The 22,884-nt window shown below is 47.1% G+C and overlaps 1 protein-coding gene across 1 annotated transcript in view; it reads right to left on the reverse strand.

Moving 5' to 3' along the window:
* The window catches only part of VPS4A (vacuolar protein sorting 4 homolog A), a 376,913-nt gene that overhangs the window by 69,340 nt on the left and 284,689 nt on the right, over nucleotides 1-22,884 (reverse strand). Inside the window, exon 9 of the mRNA XM_069635536.1 lies at nucleotides 14,895-15,114. Within this exon, the coding sequence (XP_069491637.1) occupies nucleotides 14,895-15,114 (220 nt within the window). The remainder of the gene's footprint in view (nucleotides 1-14,894; nucleotides 15,115-22,884) is intronic.

Below are 22,884 nucleotides of genomic sequence, written 5' to 3' on the forward strand. Positions count from 1 at the left end.
CAAATAGCCCATACTTGGTGCGGAAGGCCGTCTTCCATTCATCGCCCTCTTTTACTCGTACCAAGTGGTACGCTCCTCTAAGATACAGCTTTGTATATATGCATGCTTTTCTGACTTGGTCCAGGAGTTCAGGGATCAAAGGTAACGGATATCTATTCTTAACGGTGATCTGGTTCAGGGAGCGATAATCTATACAAGTTCTAAGGTCTCCTTCCTTTTTTGGAACGAAGAACAAAGCTGAAGAAGCAGGGGACTTGGAAGGACGAATAAACCCATTTGCCAGGTATTGATCCAGGTATTGTCGAAGGTGAAGGTTCTCAGGCTCGGTGAGGGCATAAATTCTACTACAAGGAGGAGTAGATCCAGGTATCAGGTCTATCTGGCAGTCATAATACCTATGAGGAGGTAGAGAGTTAGCCTGATCCTTCCGGAAAACATCTTGGTATTCTAGGTATTCGGGAGGTAACTGGGGAGTCTCTGAAGAAATTGCTGCCAGTGCAACACCAGGTGGAGGGTGACAAGTAGAGACACATTCTGGAAACTGGACCGTTCAAGCTCGCCAATCGATCAGAGGATTGTGTTTCTCTAACCAAGGTATTCCTAGAATAATCTGAAACTGAGGGGCCTTGATCACATCGAACACGATCTTCTCATGGTGTCCATCTTGACTTACTAGCGTCACTTCTTGAGTGGTATGCGTTACTGGCCCGGAGGCTATCTCCGTACCATCCACCGTAGTAATGACGTCCTTTACAGCCTTGGGACAAAGAGTTAGATTCATCCTCAAAACCATTTCATGATCCACATAATTGCCGATGGCACCGCTGTCGACGTAAGCTTCAATTGCATGTAATCGATCCGGATTATCAGGGCTAATGAGGACCATAGGTATCACGAAATGCAAGGTCACGGAACTGGTTTTCACGCTCGGCAAGAGGACCTCAATTCTTGTCGGGCGAGGTCGTTTCCCTGCTCAGAGTTTGTAACTTTGGTAACTGCAGCTCCTACTGCCATCTTGGCAGGTTTCACCGGACAGTCTCGAAGAAAGTGCCCTGAGTTTCCGCAATAGAGGCATAATTGCAACTGTTTTCTCCTTTCCCGCTCCTTTTGTGTTAGAGGACCTTTCAGACCCCCTATTTGCAGGGGTTCCACGGAGTCTACTCCTTTGGAAGGAGTTGGCGGTTTGGAAAATACTCGAGCATCAAACTTGGAACGATCGGCCTTCCTGTTCTGCAGTCTGTGATCTATTTGAACGACTAAGTCTATATAGTCCGAACAGTCTTGCGGGGGATTCACTACTTGGGCTAACACATCTTTGAGCTCTCCACGTAGACCTCTATAAAACAGCGTAATCCTTTTGTCCTCAGGCCATTGAGTTTCCACTATCAGTCTGTTGAAAGACGCAATATAAGCCAAAAGGTCTTGATTACCTTGTCGCAACGAAAGAAGCTCATTGTCCAAGGCCTGCCCCTGTGAATGTCTTGCGAACAGTTTTTCCATACTGAGCTGAAAAGCTTGAAAATCATGGAGGACCGGATCATCTTGATTTACTAGAGGGATCGACCAGTCTGCCGCATTGCCACTAAGGTACGAAAGCACGAAAGCTACTTTAGCTTGATCAGTTGGAAAGGCTGCTGGCCGGCATAAGAAATGCAACCGGCACCGATTGATAAATACTGCAAACCTCTTTGGGTCACCAGAAAATCGTTCGGGCGGAGCCAGAGGTACATTCCCAGGTAGGTTGATCTGCACTGGATTCATAGAGGATGTAGAAGGTAGATTTCCCCCAGATGCGGGTAACGGGGTCTGTCCGGCTTGTGACTGTAGCAATTGTCTAGCGAGATCATCTGTTCGCTCCTTGGAAATAATCAGTTCCCTTCTTAGAGCGTTCGTTTCCTGACGGGCTGCATGCACTTCTGCCCTTAGTTCCCCAAGTAACTGGGCTAGTTGGTCGGTATCCGAGGTTTCCATAGCGCCTGGACGGGAGTTTTGTGGTAGGCTTTGCGTTCTTTAACGCTCACCTGATTCCCGTAGAGGCGCCGGTCTTGACTGGGCGTATACCGTATCTTCAAAGGTGATGTGTAACACACGGCTGGCTCTTTGGGCTGGACCTCTGTGCACTGTATGTCTGACTCGAAGGGTAAGATGTCTGCAGATAGAAAATATGGGATTAATGAACTGGGTTATTGAATGTCTCTCTCTTCTTCCCTTTCTCTTCTCCTGTAGAACCCCGAAGGTTAACGCTCTCACCTTAGGTAAGTGAACGCCGTGCTCTCCATCTGCCTCGGGGCAGGGTGCTGTAACCAGTTTCTTCACTGGATAAGGGGAGCAGGCCTCTTGACTTCAGAGGACTGCTGTCCGTTGTTTACTGCACGAACGGTAAGTTTCGAGTAATTCTAATGTCTTTAAAGTCTTTAGTAATGATGTCTCTTGTTTTGCAGGGTTCCGGCGATGGTGGATGACGGGCTGAAGTGAGTTGAAGATGGAGCCCGTGTGATGAATAGAAGCGCCTGGAAGCACGCAAGTAAGCGCTTGTTGCCTGCTTCACGATGCGCTCTAACTGTCTTTTTATTTTGCAGGTACAAGTTTGGAGCGGCTGCAGGGTGCCGGAATACCCACTGGGTTAGATGTGGAAAGGAGTAATGGCACGTGAGTATTAAAGTTCCCCAATGTCTTTAAACGCACCTTGTTTTGTCTTTCAGATGCGGGATGCAGCGCCGAAGGCCTCCGGAGCGTGCAAAGAGTTGGTAAGCTTTTGTCTTTCAGATGCCGGAATGCAGTGTGAAGACCTCCGGAGCGCACGAAGGGTAGGTAAGCCTTTGTCTTTCAGATGTCGGAATGCAGCGGGAGGCGTTGGTGACAGCCGATGGACCAGGTAAGTGAAGAGCTGTCACTGAAGACCGTAATGCTAACCTGTTCTTTCTTGTCTTTATAGGTGTTGCTGAAGACTGGATTCAGGATGGTAAGCCTTTTTTCCTTAGGCCCAGGATCAGATGCAGAAGACACGATGAGCGTTCTGCTGCAGAGGATGCAGAATAACGCAAAGCAAGATTCATCCATCGGGTGTGGTTTAAATAGCCTCCTGTAGTGCTTAGGTGTCTCCTTCCACAGCCACGCCTAGGTAAGAAAAGAGTTCCTGCTTTCCAGAAGAGTTCCAGTGTTCTGAACCTAGGGAGTGGCTCCTGCTCCACCCAACAGGAAAAGTAGTTCCAAACAGAAGAGGATCAGAGGCTCAACTGGCAGGCAAGTAAGCAGCATGGTCTGCTGCAGGTAAGTCCACCCAAGCATTATGAGCCCAGTGCTTCCAGCGCTGGGACTGGGCATATTTATGAGCCTGGTGCCACTGGCGCCAGGACTGGGTCCAAAAGGTCCCAATTGGGACTGGTTGGCACTCGGAACCTGGGTTATGGATCTGCTTCCAAGAGAGTTGGGAAAACCCTGACCTTTTGGAAGCAGAGATCATGACAGTAGGAAGACAATTATCAAAGATAAGGAATACGTGGGAGGAGACAATCCATTTGAAATTAGCACTATTGGTAGTGGCACTCTTACCGGTACTAGAAGCACTACTACATGTAGCAGAAATATTGATACTACTACAATATTAACAGTATTAACAGCAGTATGACTGCCAGAAGTGGTATTAATAGTACTGCTAGTAATCCTAGTATTACTACTGGGAGTGCTAGTGCCAAGTCCGATGATGATAGTAGTATGAATACTGCTGCTACCACCAGCTGCGGTACTCCCACTCTTAGTTGTGATAACCATACTTCTATGGTCAGTTTTACTATTTGCAGTGATATTACTATTATATATACTGGCAGTATCAGTAATCCAACTCCTGATAATAACAGTACTGTTGGTGGTGGTAATAGTATTAAAGATATGATTACAAATGCCATTACTACAACTGTAATGGCAGCAACATTAGTATTAGTAGTGGTAGTCCTAAATGTGATGTAGTATTGCTAGTAGTTTTACTACAGGATGGAGTACTACCAGTAGTGCTAGCAGTAATAACATTGCTACTAAACATACTACTATATGTAAGGAAGGCATGGTATCAGCGGTAAGAGATCCAAGTGACCACAGTTCAAGGGTGTTTATTGAACTTCAAAAAGTGTTTGAAAAATGCCTATCTAATCCTAAATGTAGAGATGGGAGCAAGCTACACCATCAAATAATAATGCAGTCATAGTGGTGCATTGTAAAAATAAAAGGGCCCATATTAATAAACCTATTACCATTCCTTAGTTCTAAATACAAAATAGCATGGGAAAGAATTTTAGGGGAAAAAAGTAGTGTTCACAAAATGTTATGTCAGGATGTTTAGGCTGTTGCCCTCCCTTCACCACGTTTCCAGCACGGGACAAGGCGGTACACTCGAGCTTAGCACAGTCTCTGGCTTCTCTAGCACGAGGGTACAGTTCAAATAATTAGCATCGGGGCCTTCCGCGCCCAAATCTCTGTCTTTCAAAGTCTCTTCATTCAGAGGGCCTGATGCAACAAACAAACGATAAGTTCTTTCCCTCTTTCAGATTTTCACAAGTACTGAAGTTCTTAGGCAATTCACTAATCACCTTGGATCCCCCTCAACCGCGCTCAAATCCTCTCAACAAAATGTTTGTCAATGTATGCATCCAATTTCAGGTAGGACATTCTATCTCGGGTGACTCACGGTTCACCCTGGATACCCCTCAGCCGGGCTATGATCCCGGATCCCCCCCTCAACCGCGGTCAGATCCTTTTAACACAATGTTCAATTAGTCTCCCTCCGCCGGGCTCGGACTAACTTCATCTACTTTGTCATCAACTTCCTTTATGTTACTACTATAAAAGACTTTCAAATGTGCGCATGGTTTTGCTTGACCCGTTGAAGGACCACTTTGATTTCACAATCCTTTACCACTCTTCACATTTGCCACTTTACAGCTGGATACCTAACCGAAATTCGAATGAGCACCCACGTGGTGCCGGACAACTCTGTCTAAGGTATCATATCTTGGCTTCAAAGTTCAATCACTCATCTGCTGTTTAATTCTGTTTGCGTCGCTTGCCAGATACGCTTCATACACTGTTCTCTTCAGCTTTCACTATACAATGTTGCCGCTTGTAACCCTGGCTTTAACAGAGACCGGTCTGGTATCAGTCTCCCCAACTCACCGGCTGTGCTGACTTCAATGGTGCTACTTTGTTGTAGGAGCCAAGGACAGTACCACAGCGGCAAATGATTCTCCCCGCTTTGACTCTCGATGCGGGAGAGCCCCAGGTACCTACGACACAAATACAGGATTCTTCAGCCTTGATTCCTGGTCTTACGTTTCCTATTCTCGAAGGTTAATGAAAGTAACAAAAGGGAACTTCCTTCCTTGTATCCTCTTCGGTTTTGCCGTCTTTCACCTTGTAATAAACTACCATCTTGGAACTGCTGGTTCCTCGTGTGCTCTTGTGCAGCGCCTTTTGTTTGGGTGGCGAAGTGTGATGGAAGTCAGGTGTGTGTACTGGTCAGTAATTGCCTGACCATTGCACTGGGATATGTCAAGTATACTGCTCGGGTGTTAGTCCACTTTCTCTTGTGGTGAGCTGTCCGTGAGGACATTTTGTTGTTGTGAAAGGGGGAGGAAGGGAGGCGGGTCGAGCTAAGTATCCTACGTGGTAGGATGGGGTAAAGGTGTTACAGGGAAGGGGATACCGCGTCTCAGCATCCCGTGTCCCACTTCCACTCCCCGAAGATGCCTCACCCAGGTGATTCTCCTGCACTGGTCCACCCTCAGGAACTGGATCCAAAAGCAATGGCCGTGCCCTGAGCACCTGGATGACAGATCCCCGGGGACTAGCAGGTGAAACACCTTCAGATTTCTCACATATGTTAGTAGAAGTCAACATATTGCTACTAGAAGTAGTTCAATTACTACCGTTAGTATTACCATCACTAGTAGCTCTACTACCTGTGACAATACTAACATTGATGCAGACTATTAGTAGATAAGTAATAGTGTTGGTGTGAAGTAAAATAAAATGCAATATTTTATTTTGCTGCTTTGCTACTGTAGTGTAATGGATCTGCAAAATGCACTTCCTCTCCTCCTCAGATGCCCCTTCCTCTTTAAGAGATTGGCAGCAGACCACAAAATGAAAGAAAACTGTAGCACGAAAATAAATTACAAAAATGTTGAAAATAAGCTAGATTAAAAATGTTCCTATGTTGGAAAAAAGGAAGAAGGTAAAACATTAACAGCTATGAACAGCATTTTATTTGTGTACACATTGTATGCCCACTGTATTGGAGGTACCATGACTGAAACAATTAAAATGAGGTCCTACAATTTTCAATAATCTGATGTCAACTGTTATCAAAGTGGTTATAGTTTGGAATGGGGAAGGTGGGGCATCAGAGAGGAAAGGTTTCAAACTGGCACAATTAGGGCTATGTTAAGCAGTTTTGTTGCTAGAAAATGGTGGCATGGCTGCAAGACTGTACCCACTCTGCCTGAGTCCTAAAATATGGGTAACAACGGATGAAAAGCTTCAAGCATGTTCATTACTCTTCTCATATGAAGTGTAAGCGATCAAGAGTAAGAATCGGACACAGTGGCATGTTAGAGTTTGGTTATAGCCTTTTGTCAAAATATGAGGCGTTGGGGAAATCGGGTCTGTTCCCAACTCTAGAAGAGTTTTCCCAGCCTCAACAAAACTAAGGAAAGTCTGTGTCAGGATGTTAAATAAAGCATCCTCAGTCTTGTGTCCAAAACCCTAGACTGACTCTTACATGCTCAACTAAATGCAAGATGAAAAAGGGGATTTCTGAGCTATAAACATACAGCCTATTCTTGAAGTTTTCAACTAAGTTCTAAAGTGCGGAAACAGTAAAGAATAATGTTCCACCAAGAAAAAGGGGTTCTCCCTTCTCCTATGTTTCTTCTGGTTTCTCAAATTGTGTACGGCATTTCCGGTTAAGTCAATAATGTTCCAATCTTTTGCATGGAGACGACTCTGTCCTTGAATATTCCTTTTTATCCACTTTGTTCTCCAACAGTTTAAAGGGGGGGGCTCGATTCCACCCTTAAATCCCTTTAGTCTTCACTCATTCAATGGTTATCTTGTTACCCAAAAGAAACAGGGATGTCCATTGTCTCCCTCGGTTTCCTTTCAATGTCACAGTTCTTTGAGATATGTACTTTCTCACTCTTTCTTGCTCTTGTTCCAATCTTATAGGGTACGGCTTCCCCTTTTGTCACTACTCCATTTTTTTTTCATATTATCTTCTTACCCCTGGTTTACTCTCCAGCCAGGGCTTCACGGTTTTGTTGTTTCTCTTTTTTTCGCTTAAAAGGGGTAAGACTTTTCCTTTTCTGCATCAACCACTATAGATTCTATGTCAAGACCGGAGGCTCCCATTATGCTTCTCTTTCTTTTATTAATATATAAATAGAAAGCTCAGCAGCAAGTGTTAATGCACCTTATTGAAAGCACAGGAGTGTGTGGCAGACAAAAGGTGCATGACAAAAACACAAAGAACTTAGTAAATATTAACAAAACAGTGTAAGTCCAAGAAAAAACTCCATTTCCCAAGATGCTTCAGGAAAGGGTCCAGCAAAGGGTCACTAACATGTGACTTAGTCCACCAATGAATAACTGGCTGTCCATATAAACAGTCATACAAGTTATGTCACTTCCTCTTTCTTGCTGCTCACAGCAAAGATAAGTACCATTTTTTATCTCCTTGTTTAAAAAAAAAAAAAAAAATGTCTACAAATTTAGATTTAAATAATATTTTAATAATGATGAATATGTATTTGCATATTATCGTATAATTGTACTTCACGTTCGTAACGTTCGATTCGCTCGCGTAGCGCGCTTCATTGTTTTCTTGTCAATTTCAGCTCCGATCCTCCACGTCAGCTGCTTGCTGCCGTCGGAGGATCAAAGAAGACAGGAGCCCTCGCGTTCGCGAGCGGCCCTGTTACTTTGATTAACACTGTTTACTGCACGCCCTTCCCGGCTCACCTTCACTCTCGCAGAGCCCGGGAGGGCCGCGCACGGAGAGCATTTCATTGCGGTTGCCTTCCGTGGCCACTAGAGGGAGTCTCTGCTCCCTGAGTCCTTTCCTTTAACAATTGGCGCTCGCTTGTCATTTCCGTTGCCTTTACAACGGATTTTGGAAGCGAGCGCCAGCTGCAATTACGAGCCCCTTTCCTTTCTTCTGCTTCACATAAAAAAAAAAAAAAGTAAAGAAAACGAAGGAAGCATTTTGCCAAAGGTATCGAGCTCCACACATTCCTTGGCTGAAATTCAGTGGGCTGAGAGAAGGCTGTCTGTTGCCCACTAGGAGCATTTATATTTAAAAAAAAAAAAAAAAAAAAAGGTGCATTTGAATTTCATTATGGCAGCTCAGTACTTCCCCCAGGCAGATCAGGATTGGTCTGACCATGAGGAGGAAGAATATCGGATAGATGAGGTGGCAATGGCAGACAGCCTCAAAAAGGTGCTGGGATCCTCAGTGGAGACCACCATCAAGAAGGCAGTATCTGAGATGCTCCTGCCTATCCAACAGCGCCTAGATAGTATGGAGGAGCATCTACAGGAGACCTCCCCGACAGGGAGAAAGAAGACCCACAAAAGAAAGCACCTTGTAGATGGGGGATGTACTCCGGCTCGTAGGAGCAAAGACTCCATGACCCCCCCGATCCAGCCTACTCCTGCCACCGCTGCCGTCTCAGACGCCTTCTCCAGGCTTAAAAAAGCCTTCATGGACAGGAAGGACACCCCTTCCCTCGAAAGACCCTCTTACCCCGAGGAAGACAACAGGGGTATTAGACCCTCAAGCCCGGAGGGAGAACAACAGGGCACTGATGATGAAGATAGAGGGGTTTATGATAACTACCATCCCCTTTCATCCTCTGATGAGGATTCTCAAACTATAGGGTCGCGACCCTCTACCTCTGGGATTGTGGCAGTCCCCATCCCCAAGAAGGTAACGGAGGAACCCCCCACTTCCAGCGGGATGTTTACTCCAGAAGATCTTGTGCACCCCAGATCCTCTGACTGGGAACCTTCGTCCAGAACAACCAATTACATCTTGAACAGACTTCGCAAGCCTCTAGATAAGGAAGTAAGGGCCAGATTAAAGGCAGAATGCCCCCGTCCCAATATTCCTGGGAAAGTAGCCTTCACCCCGGAGCTAGACTCCAAGATGATCACATTTCTAGGAAAGAATGTGAAAGACCCAAGAAAGGGTATCGACCGCGCTTGGAAGTCCTGTCAGGACAGAGTCCTGGACATTACTGGTCCTCTAGCCAAGATTATGGACCTGGCCGAGGCGGCCATTGATTCCAGTGATCCCATCGATCCAACAATCCTTTCAGGTTGGGCGCAAAGAGCCCTCTGTCTACTGGGTAATGCCAGTTGCGCCATCTCGGCTGAACGCCGTAAAGGTATTTTATACAAAATTGACGGCAAACTAACCAAGCTAGCGGATACAGAATCAGGAGCAGCAGCCCAAGGTCTGCTTTTCGGAGACCCATTTATGAAAGAAATGTCGAAATTCGTCGGCACCTTTACAGCCTTGGATAAGGCTCAAGCCTCCATCAGGAGGGTTTTTGCTACTAAGGTTTTCTCCAGGGCCGGACGAGGCAGAGGTTGCTCCTCCGGCCGCTTCGCCTTTGATCGAAGACCTCAGCAATCCCGGGACCAATACAATTCTTGGCAGGACCGCTCAGACACTTTCTTCCCCTCAAGAGGGCGGGGAAGAGGTCGTGGATGGAGAAGAAGTGCAAGATATCCAGCCCAACAGCAAACTACAGGTCAGTGTACCCATAGCAGCGCCTGCGCCACAGACACCCGTAGGGGGGAGGTTAGCTCTTTTTGCACAGGCATGGGACTCCTTATCAGGAGATGCATGGATCAGGGACGCAGCGCGCGGCCTGCGCTTAGAGTTTTTCGCTCAACCTCATCAAACCACTCGTCCTGCACCATTAGTTATGTCCATAACAGACGAGGAAGCGTTAGATGGCGAGATACGCAGTCTACATCTAAAACAAGCGATTCGCCCCTGCTCAAGCCAAGGCGGGTTCTTCAGTCCCATATTCTTGGTTCGCAGGAAGCAAAAAGTACGCCCAGTTATAAATTTGAGAGCTCTCAACGACTTCATTGTCTACCATCACTTCAAGATGGAAGGGATACATATGCTCAGGGACATCCTGAGGCCAAACGATTGGCTTGTGCGCCTGGACTTGAAGGACGCCTATCTAGCAGTTCCTATTCACCAGGCCCACATAAGCTATCTCAGATTTTCCTGGAAAAACCAAGACTGGGAGTGCACGAGTTTACCCTTCGGGCTCTGCTCAGCGCCTTGGGCCTTTACCAAACTTCTGCGACCCGTAGTAGCTCGCTTGAGAGAACGGGGAGTAAGGTTAATAGTCTATCTAGACGACATTATCTTCATGGCTCATTCTCAAGCCCTAGTAGTGCATCAGGCCAGAATAGCCATCGACCTACTGCACAGTTTCGTTTCCTCATAAACTGGGAGAAATCTGTACTCCGTCCATCCCAGAATCTAGAATTTCTCGGATTCTTGGTGGACACCTTGAACTCGCAACTTCTTCTTCCCGTGGCCAAGATACATGCGACACGGAGGGAGATCCGCAGACTTCTACAGAGAGACCTCATATCTCTTCGAGAGTTGGCAAGAGTAATCGGTCTCCTGTCATCTTCCATTCAAGCGATTTTTCCCGGTCCTCTTCATTACAGAGAATTGCAAAGGCTCAAGGGTCAGCATCTGAGACGGAGCCTCTCCTACTCTCAACGTCTGACACTGTCAACCTCTGCGCGCACGGAGCTCAATTGGTGGCTCACTCATATGGAAGCTTGGAACGGCAGAGCCATTTTCGGATCCGCCCCCGATATCATCATAGAATCAGACGCCAGTCGCTCCGGTTGGGGAGCGAGATGCGGCTCTGTAGCCACAGGAGGGTTCTGGTCACCTCAGGAGCTGAAAATGCATATAAACTGTCTGGAGCTTCTCGCCGGCTCTTTCGCTGTGCGCTCCTTTGCCAGAGGCAAAGCGAGTTGTTGTATCTTACTAAAGATGGACAACATCTCCGCAGTACGGTACATCAATCACCTGGGCGGGACCAAGTCAAGACCTCTAGCGGAATTAGCCAAGGACTTTTGGCATTTCTGTCTGGAACACAAGATCTCGGTGACAGCGGAATATCTCCCAGGGCTCACGAACGTTGTGGCGGACTGGCACTCCCGTCACTCCACAGATTTCAGCGACTGGAGGCTCGACAGAGAAGTCTTTCTCCGCCTCCAGCGAACATGGGGCCCCATGTCCGTAGATCTCTTTGCATCCCGTCTCAACTCCCAGCTACCCATCTTTTACAGTTGGAGACCGGACCCAGCAGCAGCTGCGACCGATGCATTCCTTCAGCAGTGGACCCAGGGGATTCACTATGCCTTTCCTCCATTTACAATGATAGCGAGGACCCTGGCGAAGGCCCTTCAGGAGCATACGGACCTGGTCCTCATAGCCCCGGTCTGGACCTCTCAGACCTGGTATCCAGTTCTTCTGGAACTTTCGTCGGATTTTCCAATCCTTCTACCCCAATTTCCAGATCTCCTTCTGGATCCGTCAGGACAGCGTCACCCCCTTCTCCTCAACGGATCACTGAACCTAGCAGCCTGGAAGATTTCAGGTCAAGGTGGAGGATTCCCGCCATTTCAGCCATGGCAATCAACCTCATTGAGGAAAGCTGGGCCCCTGCTACCCTCAAGAGATATTCTAACTCCTGGAACGCCTGGAGTAACTGGTGCCTTAGGAACGGTTCACATCCAGTTTCAGCACCTATAGAGGAAATCCTAAATTTCCTGGCTTCATTAGTTGAAAGAGGCCTCGCCTATAGGACGGTTAACGCCTACCGCTCAGCTATTTCCGCCGGGCATGATCTCATTCAGGGGCTTCCAGCTGGAGTGCATCAGCTCGTCTGCAGACTCCTTAAAGGAATAAGACTTTCAATTCCGCCCCCGTCCCGCTATGATAAGCTTTGGGACGTCAACAAGGTTCTGAATCTTTTTCTGTCATGGCCGCATAACAAGGACCTGTCTCGGACTGCCTTGTCAGGCAAACTTACTACACTGCTCTGCTTAGTCTCCTGCAGGAGGGTCTCTGACGTTAGAGCTCTCGATCTGGCGGGCAGGACCTTTTCTCCTGATGGGGTGGTATTCCACTTGCACAGGAGAACGAAATGTAACTCGAGGGTTATTTCATACCCCGCTTTCAAAGATCAACCTAAGCTTTGCCTAGTTAAATGCTTAAAAGTTTACGAGGAGCAGACTGCCCCGCTTAGGACTTCCCCTAACGGGCAACTGCTAATAGCCTTGCGTAAGCCGCACAAGGCAGTTTCATCTCCAACCCTAGCACGCTGGGTGCGCTGGACTCTGACTCAAGCAGGAATAGATACCCTGCATTTCGGGGCCCACTCCGTTGGAGGAGCCATGGCTTCCAAAGCATTTCAGGTCGGAGTACGCCTAGAAGATATCATGAGAATGGCGGATTGGTCAGGTGAATCAATATTCAAGGAATTCTACCTGAAACCGCTAGAACAACCAGCATCTATCGTGGTAAATAAGCTTTAAACAAGCATAATGGGAGCCTCCGGTCTTGACATAGAATAAAGATTTTCCATAATAACTTACTAGAAATTCTTGATTCTATTAAAGACACGGAGGCGAGCATTATCCCGCCCAGCAAGAGAAATAACAGCGCTACCACCTTTGGGTAATAATTGCGCGACTTGTTTGGGAATGTTACTGCTTATTGGACTGACTTATGTATGTCAAGTTAACACACTATTTCTCTCCCACCCCCTTAAGGGGAACTAGGGTTCTCTGATGCATGAACTAATTCTAGTTACTTTCTCTTCTCTGACAGCGGCTTCAGACAAGCCCTCCTGATCGCCTAATCAGCTCTGCTTCGGCTTCAGTCTCGAGATAACCTCAGCTACAGTTCTTCTTTTCACCGTTTTTTCAAGTTCGCAGCTTTCGAAAGAGGAAGTGACATAACTTGTATGACTGTTTATATGGACAGCCAGTTATTCATTGGTGGACTAAGTCACATGTTAGTGACCCTTTGCTGGACCCTTTCCTGAAGCATCTTGGGAAATGGAGTTTTTTCTTGGACTTACACTGTTTTGTTAATATTTACTAAGTTCTTTGTGTTTTTGTCATGCACCTTTTGTATGCCACACACTCCTGCGCTTTCAATAAGGTGCATTAACACTTTCTGCTGAGCTTTCTATTTATATATTAATAAAAGAAAGAGAAGCATAATGCTCGCCTCCGTGTCTTTAATAGAATCAAGAATTTCTAGTAAGTTATTATGGAAAATCTTTATTCTTGCTTTTATCCTTCTTCTCTTCCTGGTATACTCTCCTGCCAGGTTATTCTAGTTTATCCTTTACAAAGGGGTATGGGTGCTCCCTTTGATCAATGTTCCATACTTTCAAAGTGGGGTTCCTAACCCCCTTTGCTGACTTTTTTCACCCCTGCCTTACTCTCTTGCCAGGGTGTCACAAGTTTCTGATTTGGGTGCAAGTCCCAGACTGATTGCCTAGTTCACTATCCTGCCAAGGCTTCTTCACTTTCTTTTCACTCTTTCTTGTACCCAAGAAACAACACTTCTCCAGTACTGGGCCACTGACCCTTCCATCAATTGTACTGTCTTTACAACACTGTTTGGTTCTGTAACAATTCTATTGTCTTCACTTAGGAGTGTCACAAAGTTCGCCTCTGCATTAATTATACAGCCTTCTCTGTTTGGGCCTGCATTCAGTATTCGCCCTGAAGTGGCCCGGTAACCCATATTTTCTACCTGGGCTTACCAACTGGTGTTACTCTGAGTCTTCGCGTTCGTCGTGCTACTCCGTCCTCTCCACTTCTCGCCCGTTGACTTGCAATGCTTTCTGCAAGCCGCTTCGTTCCTGCTTGGCTTCCCTCTGTGTCTCGCATCTCCAGCTGCCCATGACCGGGATGTGGCAAATATCTCCTGGCTTATCTTTGCTGCACGCCATCTCAGTCAGCTTCAGAGCTGCGTTCCACACTCTGCTCTCCTCAGTGTCCCAAACAATGTCAGAACAAGTCAGATGCAGTGGCAAGCTCAGGCTCTCTCCCTGGTCGCTCAGCTGTGCACATTTTAAATTTCCAGGTCATACTCAGTTGCCAACGACTAGAATGAGGCATTGGTTTGCCGCGTGTGGTCATCCTCATTACTCCATCCTTCTTCCTTGTCTCAGTACTAGAAGGGGGGGGGGTGCATACTTTTGTTGGCTATGAAAGCCTGGTACTTCAGTGTCCACATTACAAGAAGTCCTACAGGAGTGTGGTATAAGTCCTTGGGTGTTACTAGGAGTTACGAGTGAAGGGTTGTTTAAATCTAATATTTTCTTGCCTTCCTGGAGTTTGTCTTCCCCTACGTGATCCTCCCACAAAGAACCACCCCCTCCACCTCCCCCCCAGGGTGAGTGTCAGGTAGCTTCTGCCTTTCTTTGGCCATGTAGGAGAGTTTCCCTCCAGAGAATCAGTGCCAATGCTGCTAGATTTGTCACAGATGTTTGGTTTAGTTATACATGTCCACATTTTTGTGCCATTTACATTTTTGCACTAGATAGTATGGTCCTTAAAACTATGTAAAAAAGTTTTGTTGCATGCAGTACCATGCATTATTTTGAAATGGCATGGTTTATACTAGGAACGCATAGAATTGCTTTCTCAGTGACTAGATGAGCTCGCCAAAACCAAAATGCTGTGTCTACAGGATAGAAACCCTGCCTATCCAATTCAAGGAGGAACACAAAATGTAAGAATTCAGACACTTTACAGCATGCTGCGCTCACCTTTTTAAAATGTGTTGCAGACTGCACCTTGCGGACAGGCTGCATGAGAGCATCTCGCACAATTATACTAATATCTGCGCCAGAGTAGCCATCAGTCTTCCTTGCCAGCTCTCGGATGTCGGCTTCATTTAGGCAGTGTGGGGTGTTCCCAAGGTGCAGTCGAAACACCTGAGCTCTAGCAGCTTCTTCAGGTAGCGGGATGTAAATGCGTTTTTCAAACCTAGAGAGAAAGCACATATTGAATAGATGAACACAGGTAAGCTCAACCCTCTTCGTTAAAACTTTACAATCTCCATCAGCCTAACAGAAACCATGCAACATCAGTTTGCTGGCTAAAGATGCATTCTGTATGTGAGCCCCTAATCAAGGTATAATGACTGTTTCCTATTCCCTTATGCAGGGGCCGAGAGGGTCTATACCAAAGCTAAACAGCAGTTTTCCCCTAAAATTTTACTGGCTCAATTCCTAAGGGAGCAGTGTGTGTTCAACATAGAGTATGACATTTAGAACATTAAATAAGGGACTGTCCACTCGCAGATATCCATACAAGTACATACTCTTTCTTCTGCGAAGGTAAATAAAATGTTGCACAGAAAGTATGTTTAGAGATCAGGCCATGACCCTACAACATTAGGGTCCGAATCCAAACATTTGGGGCCACAGATAACGTCCAAAATAGAACAAGCCCTCCTTACGGTATTGGGACCAGTATCTCCTTAACCGGGAGTTAGTCTCTCAGAAATCAGTGGGAATTGCAGGCTCTATTGGCTGAAGAACTTTATCTAATTTCCTATAGAGATAAGGTAGTATTACAAAGAGTATGTTCCGTTCCCCCACCCCAAAAAGAATTGATTTTTAATCTCAACCAAGAGATAAATCCCATAGCTATCCACACAATGCCTTATTCTTCACTACGGGAAGGTATTCTGGATCCATGTGTTAAAATTGCTGCAAAAATGCCTGTTCACACAAAAAATTGCGGCAAAAAGGCTGTGGTTTTGCCACTGCCATCCATGTAAAGGATGCAGGAGACACCCCTGCAACCCCCAGAACCATTATACCATTTGAGGGGAGCGTGGGACACCCCTGCAACCCCCCGCTCCCCTTAAATGGTATAATGGGGTACACCTTTACCAGGTCAAACCACACCATTTTTGCCACAATTTTTTGTAAAGGCGACATTTTTCCCGCGATTTTATTACTGCATACCGGTGTATTCTTTACAACTTGGATATTTCTAGAGTCTGGAAATTGTATGTGCTTGTACAAACTCTTTCAGCGATTCCTACCATTTATTACTTAAGTTGGTTAGTCTCCAGGCAATAAGGCTGCAGAGGCTTCCCGGCATTTGATGCACTGTGCCTTGCAATTCCAAAGTCTGACACCAGGGAAGTGAGGTTTCACAGGGACTTCGAGATCAGTTCACCAGGACCGAGCCAGCATTGATAGCCTTTAAAAGGCATGTCACTATACAAGAAATCTGCAAAGCAGCAATTTGGGCTACACGGTTTGCCATTTGCAAACATTATGCACTGGACACATCATATAGGAGATGCATCTTTCAGCCAAGAGCGTAGGACAGCATAGATATGAAAAATGACCTACATGGCAATCCAAGTTGTCTTATTCATTGCGCTCCTTCCTCCACCCACCCACAACAGCATATACTATGCTACAACCACCTTTGTGGAACGGTGGAGAAAAGAAAGAAATGTATGAAACAGAGGGTGGCAGTTAGTTGACAAGGTAGAGGTGCAGGAATAGCAAGGGGAGAGATACACACGCACAATGTGGCTCACCTGCAAATAAAAATTCTTAAAATGTCAACCGCTTGTCCCATCTGAGAATCAGACCTAGAGTGTGTATCTAGGCAGTAGTGTTGTGTAAAGGTGTGTACAGAACTCCAGGTTGCTGCTTTGCAAATGGACTCAAGAGGAACATTTGCAATGAATGCTATGGTAGCCCCTGTGCCCCGTGTAGTGTACTCTAGGCGTGCAGGGCAGATCTCTCTAAGCAAGAGTGTAACAAAGTGTGATGCAGTTAACAATCCACTTTGAGATAGCTGATTTAGAGACAGGGTCCCCTTCTCTACCAGCTGCCACTGAAACGAAGTTCTTAGTGGCTTTATCTTTTCCAGATAATAGATAACCGCTCTGCTCACATCTAGTGTGTGGAGGCTTCTTTCTGCCACGTTAGTGGGGTTCTGGAAAAAGGTGGGTAGTTCTATGGATTGGTTTACATGGACGTTGAAATAAATTTAGGCGCAAAGCTTGGGTGAGTGCGCAGGACCACCATTTCTTTGTGAATCGTGACAAATGGGTCCTGAACTGAAAGGGCCTGCAGTTCACTAACTCTTTATCGAGGTGATCGCCACCAGGAAGGCGGTCTTGCAGGTGAGCGCTTTAAGGCTAGCCTTGTGCATTGGTTCAAAGGGAGACCCCATTAGTCTGGTAAGTACAACATTCAGATCCCTCCCGGGAGCTGGGTTGGAAATAGGGGGATGAATCCTTTTTACCCCTTCCATAAATGCTTTAATTACTGGAATCTTCCACCACAAAACCTTGTTTTGGGATGTGGTGTATGCTGAAAGCGCAGCTAAGTGGACCTTTAGAGAATTGAAAACCAGACCGGAATCGAACAGGTGGGTTAGGTACAGGACAATATGTCTTGGTATGCATTCAATAGGAATGATGCCCTTTCCATTGCACCAGATGACAAAGCGCTTCCATTTGCTGGAGTAGCAATGCCTGGTGTTAGGTTTCCGTGCTTCCCTGAGTATGTCCATACATCTTTGGGGGAGTTGTAGGTGCCCAAACTCTATGACTTCAGGAGCCAGACTGCTAAGTTGAGAGTTTGGGGGCATGGATGTAGTGTCTTCCCCCTGGTCTTGAGACAGAATGTTATAAGGCCATGGCAGCGTAGGCACATTTCCCTGACCATGTTATCCAGAGACTGTTCCCCTTTGAGCGGTTCTGAGGGTACCTGGAGGTGTAATGTCGGCATTGTGTGTTCTCCAGAGTTGCAAAACAAGTGGACCTCTGGGAAGCCCCAATCTGTGAAGACGTTGAGTACAATGTCCTTGTGCAGCCACCACTCGTGCTCTACGGGTAGAGAGCAGTCTCTGCTGAGTACGTCCACCAGAAGAGTGAGTTCCCCTGGAACATCATGTGACAGGAGGAACATCTTGTGTTTGAGAGCCCATTTCCATATGTTCTAGGACAGTTTGGACAGCCCTAGAGAGTGAGTGCCCCTTGTTTAAGTAATACATGGCTGTAGTGTGGAGTAGCACTGTCTTCCCCTCGAGGTGTGTTTGAAATGCCTTCTGGGCCTTGAAAACTGCTAACAGTTCCAACAGGTTCATGTGATTGGATGCTACTGCTGGGGACCACTGGCTGTGCGCCATCTGATGAAGGAGCTGAGCCACTGCCCCACCCTATCAGAGATGCGTCTGTGGTGAGAGTCGTTTCTACTGCAAGGGTGGTGAAGATTTTCCCCTGCAGAAGGTTTTCGCTTGACCACCACTGCAGAGACTGAATGAGGGCTGCCGAGACAACCACTAATTCGTCCCATTGTCCGCTGGCCTGACACCATGGCCTAGAGAGCCACTCTTGCACAGGTGAGCGTGTGGAACTAGATAGATGCAGGAGGCCATCATTACTAACAGTTGCATGGCTTTGCGTACAGTCACCTCATGACTGGCTACATAGTGAGGGATCTGGAATGTTGGAGGGAAAGACAAGGCTGTCTTTGGTCAGAATTAGAGCCCCCAGAAACTGGTTGACTTGGCTGGGGTCTAGACTGGACTTTTTCTCATTGATCGAGAACCCTAGGTTGGAGAGGACATCAACCGTCTTCTGGGTAATTGTTAGGCATGTTCCGTACGAATCCTCCCTTATGAGCCAATCGTCGAGGGAAGGATAGACTGGGATGGACTGCCTGTGCAGGTGAGCAGCTACTGCCACCAGTACCTTCGTGTGCACCAGTGGAGCTGAGGCAATGCTGAAGGGAAGAACTTTGAACTGATAGTGGGTGTCTTCTATCATGACCTTTGGGTACTTTCTGTGCACTGGCAACATTGAAGTACGAAAGTATGCCTCTTTCATATCCAATGTGGCCATGAAATCCCCTTGCAGCAACAGTGGGATTACCTCCTGCAGTGTTGTCATTCTGGATGTTTGTGGTTTGACATTTGTTCACTGGGCGCAGATCTAGCACAAGGCGCACAGTGAGATCCTTTTTGGGTACAAGGACGTACACTGAATAAAAACCCTTGTTTACCTGGTGAATGGGGACTACTTCTACAGCGCCCTTTTCCAGAAGGATGTGCACCTCTTCCAGCAGGATGTGCAGGTGGACTAGCGATAGGCATCTGCTCTTCGGTGGATGGTATCGAGGTGGCTGGTGAAACTCGATGCAGTAGCCGTGGGTAATGGTCTTTAACACCCACTGGTCTGAAGCGATCCCCTCCCAGGCATGAATAAATGATTACAAGTGACCCCCGACCGGGGAGGGATGGGAGGGGACCCGAACCGGCGAGTCACTGAGGTGGAGGCCAGGGAGCCTCTTGGAGTAGAGTTCCTGCCTCTACCCTTGTCTCTATGCTGACCTCTCTGCTAATACTGGCTGTTGCCGGATGGCCGGAGGACAGGGGTACCTCCAGAGTCATATTGTCCATGGGGAGACCGGGAGAAAGATTGTCTACGAAAGGCACAGTGAGAGTTTGAGCCTCCCCACTGGTGGAAGGGCTTGGCATATCTGGCTGAGTGAATTCAGCGTTTCTTGCTCCTTCTTGGCCGTCTCCAGTCATCGACAGCTTTACCAAAGAGGATGGATTCCTCAACGGGTTTATTAATAAGAGAGGCCTGAGTTTCCGGTTTAAAACCAGAGTTCTTCAGCCAGGCGTGTCTCTTAAGTAGAGTTCCCTGGGCTAGAATGCATCCATCAGTCTCAGCAGAGTCCAGAGTGTTTAATATATTATCGGTCACCTGTCTGCCCTCAGTCACGATCGCCAGCAGGCGTGATCGCGTGGGCTCAGGGACCTCTGGAATGTCTTCCTGGAGTAGGCCCCATTAGACGTCGCTGTAGCTTGCCAGGAGAGTCGTATTGTTTGCGATTCTGGTTGAATAAGCCGCAGAGGTAATAATACATTTCCCCAGGGCTTAAAGCATCTTGCAATCTTTATCCAGAGGGGCTTCCGCCGTGGACAGTGGAACCCCGGCTCTCTTTCTAGTGGTAACAACCAGGGAATTTGGTGTGGCATGACCTCGTATATACAATGGGTCAGATGAAGAGGGGCTCGGATTGACTGCCCTTGTGAGGGACGGTGACAACAAAGAAGGAGCTAGGCGTTTGTTTATTGTATTGAGTAATGGGATAGCCTGACTAGTGGGAGGCTTCTCCTTAAGAATATTTTCAACAAAGTCAGTCAGGGACTGCTTCATGTGTAGCAATCTCAAAATGATAGACCGCTTTCTTTAGAATGGCGCTAGATAACAATTGGTCATCCACAGGTGATGACTGCCTTTGTTGAGGTGAAGAAGGTGGATCTAGACAAATGTTGTCCAGGTCAGGGGTGTGTGTGTGGGTGAAAGCCAAGGCCCCTGATCTGCTGACTCATCCTGATCCCTGCCAGGGTCCTGGTCAGCTGTGTCCTGATCAAATGAGTTGTCCTCATATGTATGCATCCTGTTCTGAGAAATACAAGACCTCCTCTTGATGGACTTGTCTAGAAATGGGACGTTTTTACAATTGTTGTGGAATGGGGCAGGAGTCCTCTTCCCTAAGTCTCTTGGGAGTAATATATTTATGTGAGAAATTGTTGGGCCATTTTGTCCATATAATTCTCAAATCTCTGCCTAGTTCACAGGGAAGAGGCAGAAGGGTTTAGAGGTGGAAAAGACTGGTCAGAAGGGGGAGATTTTCCTGATAAAGCCTTTGAGAGAGGCTGAGGGCCTTCAGAATACTTTCGATGAGATGAGATGTTCTGACGATGCATTCCACATCTATGACAGGTAATCACCACAGCTGTGCTGCTTCGGCAAATTTTCGGCGTCTGCGTCCTGCGTCAATGACGTCGATATGTTCCCTCGAGGGCCTCCGTCGAGTCGACGTCACCGGATGTTATAAGTAGGACGCACAACGTACAGTTGTAGTTTTTTCCCAGAACGTGTGGCACGAATCTTCTGCCAGAATGACTACAGAAACCCTTGCGGAAACGAAAGCTGTAATCGCATAAGAAATTCTGTAGAGGGGCAGGTAGGGAGGGAGCGATGTGGAATACGTCGTCGGAACATCCCATCGAAAGAACGTTACCAGGTAAGAAAGTAACTTATTCTTCAAATGAATTGGTTCCTCCGACGTAGTCCACATCTATGACAGACTCCCAAAGCAGTACCAACGTAAGGAGGTGGGAAAGAATTTAGTATTTTAGAATGCCCAATTGAATTGCAGAATAGAGGGCCGCCTTGCCAAAGGCCAGATCTTGCCCATGGATAGAATCCAAGGAGTAGTTTTTGACAAAAATATGGACAGAGGCCCATGTGGCTACTTCACAAATGTTGCGAATGGGAACACCCCTCTGCACGGTAGTAGAGGCAGCCACACCCCTAGTAGAATGGACCCGTAAGCCTACCGGAGGGTCCTTACCCACCAAGCGGTAACGTTCAGAAATTGTCAAGATAATCCATCTAGACAAAGTCTGTTTAGTAACAGCTTGTCCCAAACGCCTTCCAGCGTATCCAATAAAGAGCTGAACATTCACTCTGACCCGGGACATGCATGAGATGTAGAAACTTAATGCTCTCCTAGGATCCAATCTATGGAGCATCTCCTCTTCCTTACTAGGATGTGGAGGAGGATAGAACGCCGGAACAACAACCTTCTTGCTTAAATGAAATTCCGACAACTTTCGGAAGAAAAAAAGGACGCACCCTAAGGACAACCCTGTCCTTATGGAACACCGTGAAGGGTGGCTTAACGGAGAGTGCCCGCAACTCACTCACTCTGCTAGCAGAAGTAACCGCAACTAAAAATACATTTTTAAGGTCAACAGTCTCAAAGGGCAAGAATGTAAAGGCTCAAACGGAGCTCCCATGAGGAATTTTAGAACCAGGTTCAAATCCCAACCGGGCACCTGGAAAGGTGACGGTGGAAACACATTAGTGAGCCCTTTGAGAAACTGGAAAATCAAAGGAATCTTAAAATAAGAACACTCCTCAGACGAGCGCTTAAATATGGACAGCGCCGCCAGGTAACCCTTAATGGTACCCACTTGCAGGCCCTTGTGGGCTAAAGAAAGCAAAAAAGACAGAACCACAGGAATGGCACATGAAAAAGGATCCACATTCTTAACCCTGCACCAGTCGCAGAACTTTCTCCAACGGCAACAGTACAGGGACTTTGTTGCAGGCCTTCTGGCCGAAAGGAACACCTCCATCACGTCTTCAGGAAGGTCCCAATCCTTATACCTCAACCTTTCAGAAGCCAAGCATGAAGGTTGAGGGACTTGACCTGTGGATGGAGAACCTGACCCCCCCCCTCCCGTGAGAGCAGATTGTCTCGGTAGGGAAGACGGCGTGGAGGGCAGATGGACATGTCGAGAAGGTCCGGTTACCACTTTCTCCAGGCCCATGCAGGAGCAATGAGGATCATCCGGGAACCGAACCTCCGTAACCTCTGCAGCACTTGCGGAATTACGCGGACTGGAGGAAACGCGTACAGCAGTGGGAAGGACCACTCCACTACGACCTCGTCCCCTAAGGCTCTTCTTGGAGGAAATTCCCACAAGCAGAATCTTTCGCACTTCCGGTTGGCATTGGTGTGATGAGCCCTCACCTGGGGAGGCGAACACTGCCCCAGGGATGTGTCGAGCACTGCCCCGATGTACTGGAGCCGCTGGATAGGTGTCAAGTGGTACTTCTTTAAGTTGAGGGAGAAGCCCAGCCTGTGAAGTGAGTGGCAGGTGACTGGACTTGCTCGGGAGAGCATGCCC

Source organism: Ambystoma mexicanum, chromosome 1q (assembly GCF_040938575.1).
Source record: "Ambystoma mexicanum isolate Mex_15411 chromosome 1q, UKY_AmexF1_1, whole genome shotgun sequence".
Classification (NCBI taxonomy): Eukaryota; Metazoa; Chordata; class Amphibia; order Caudata; family Ambystomatidae; genus Ambystoma; species Ambystoma mexicanum.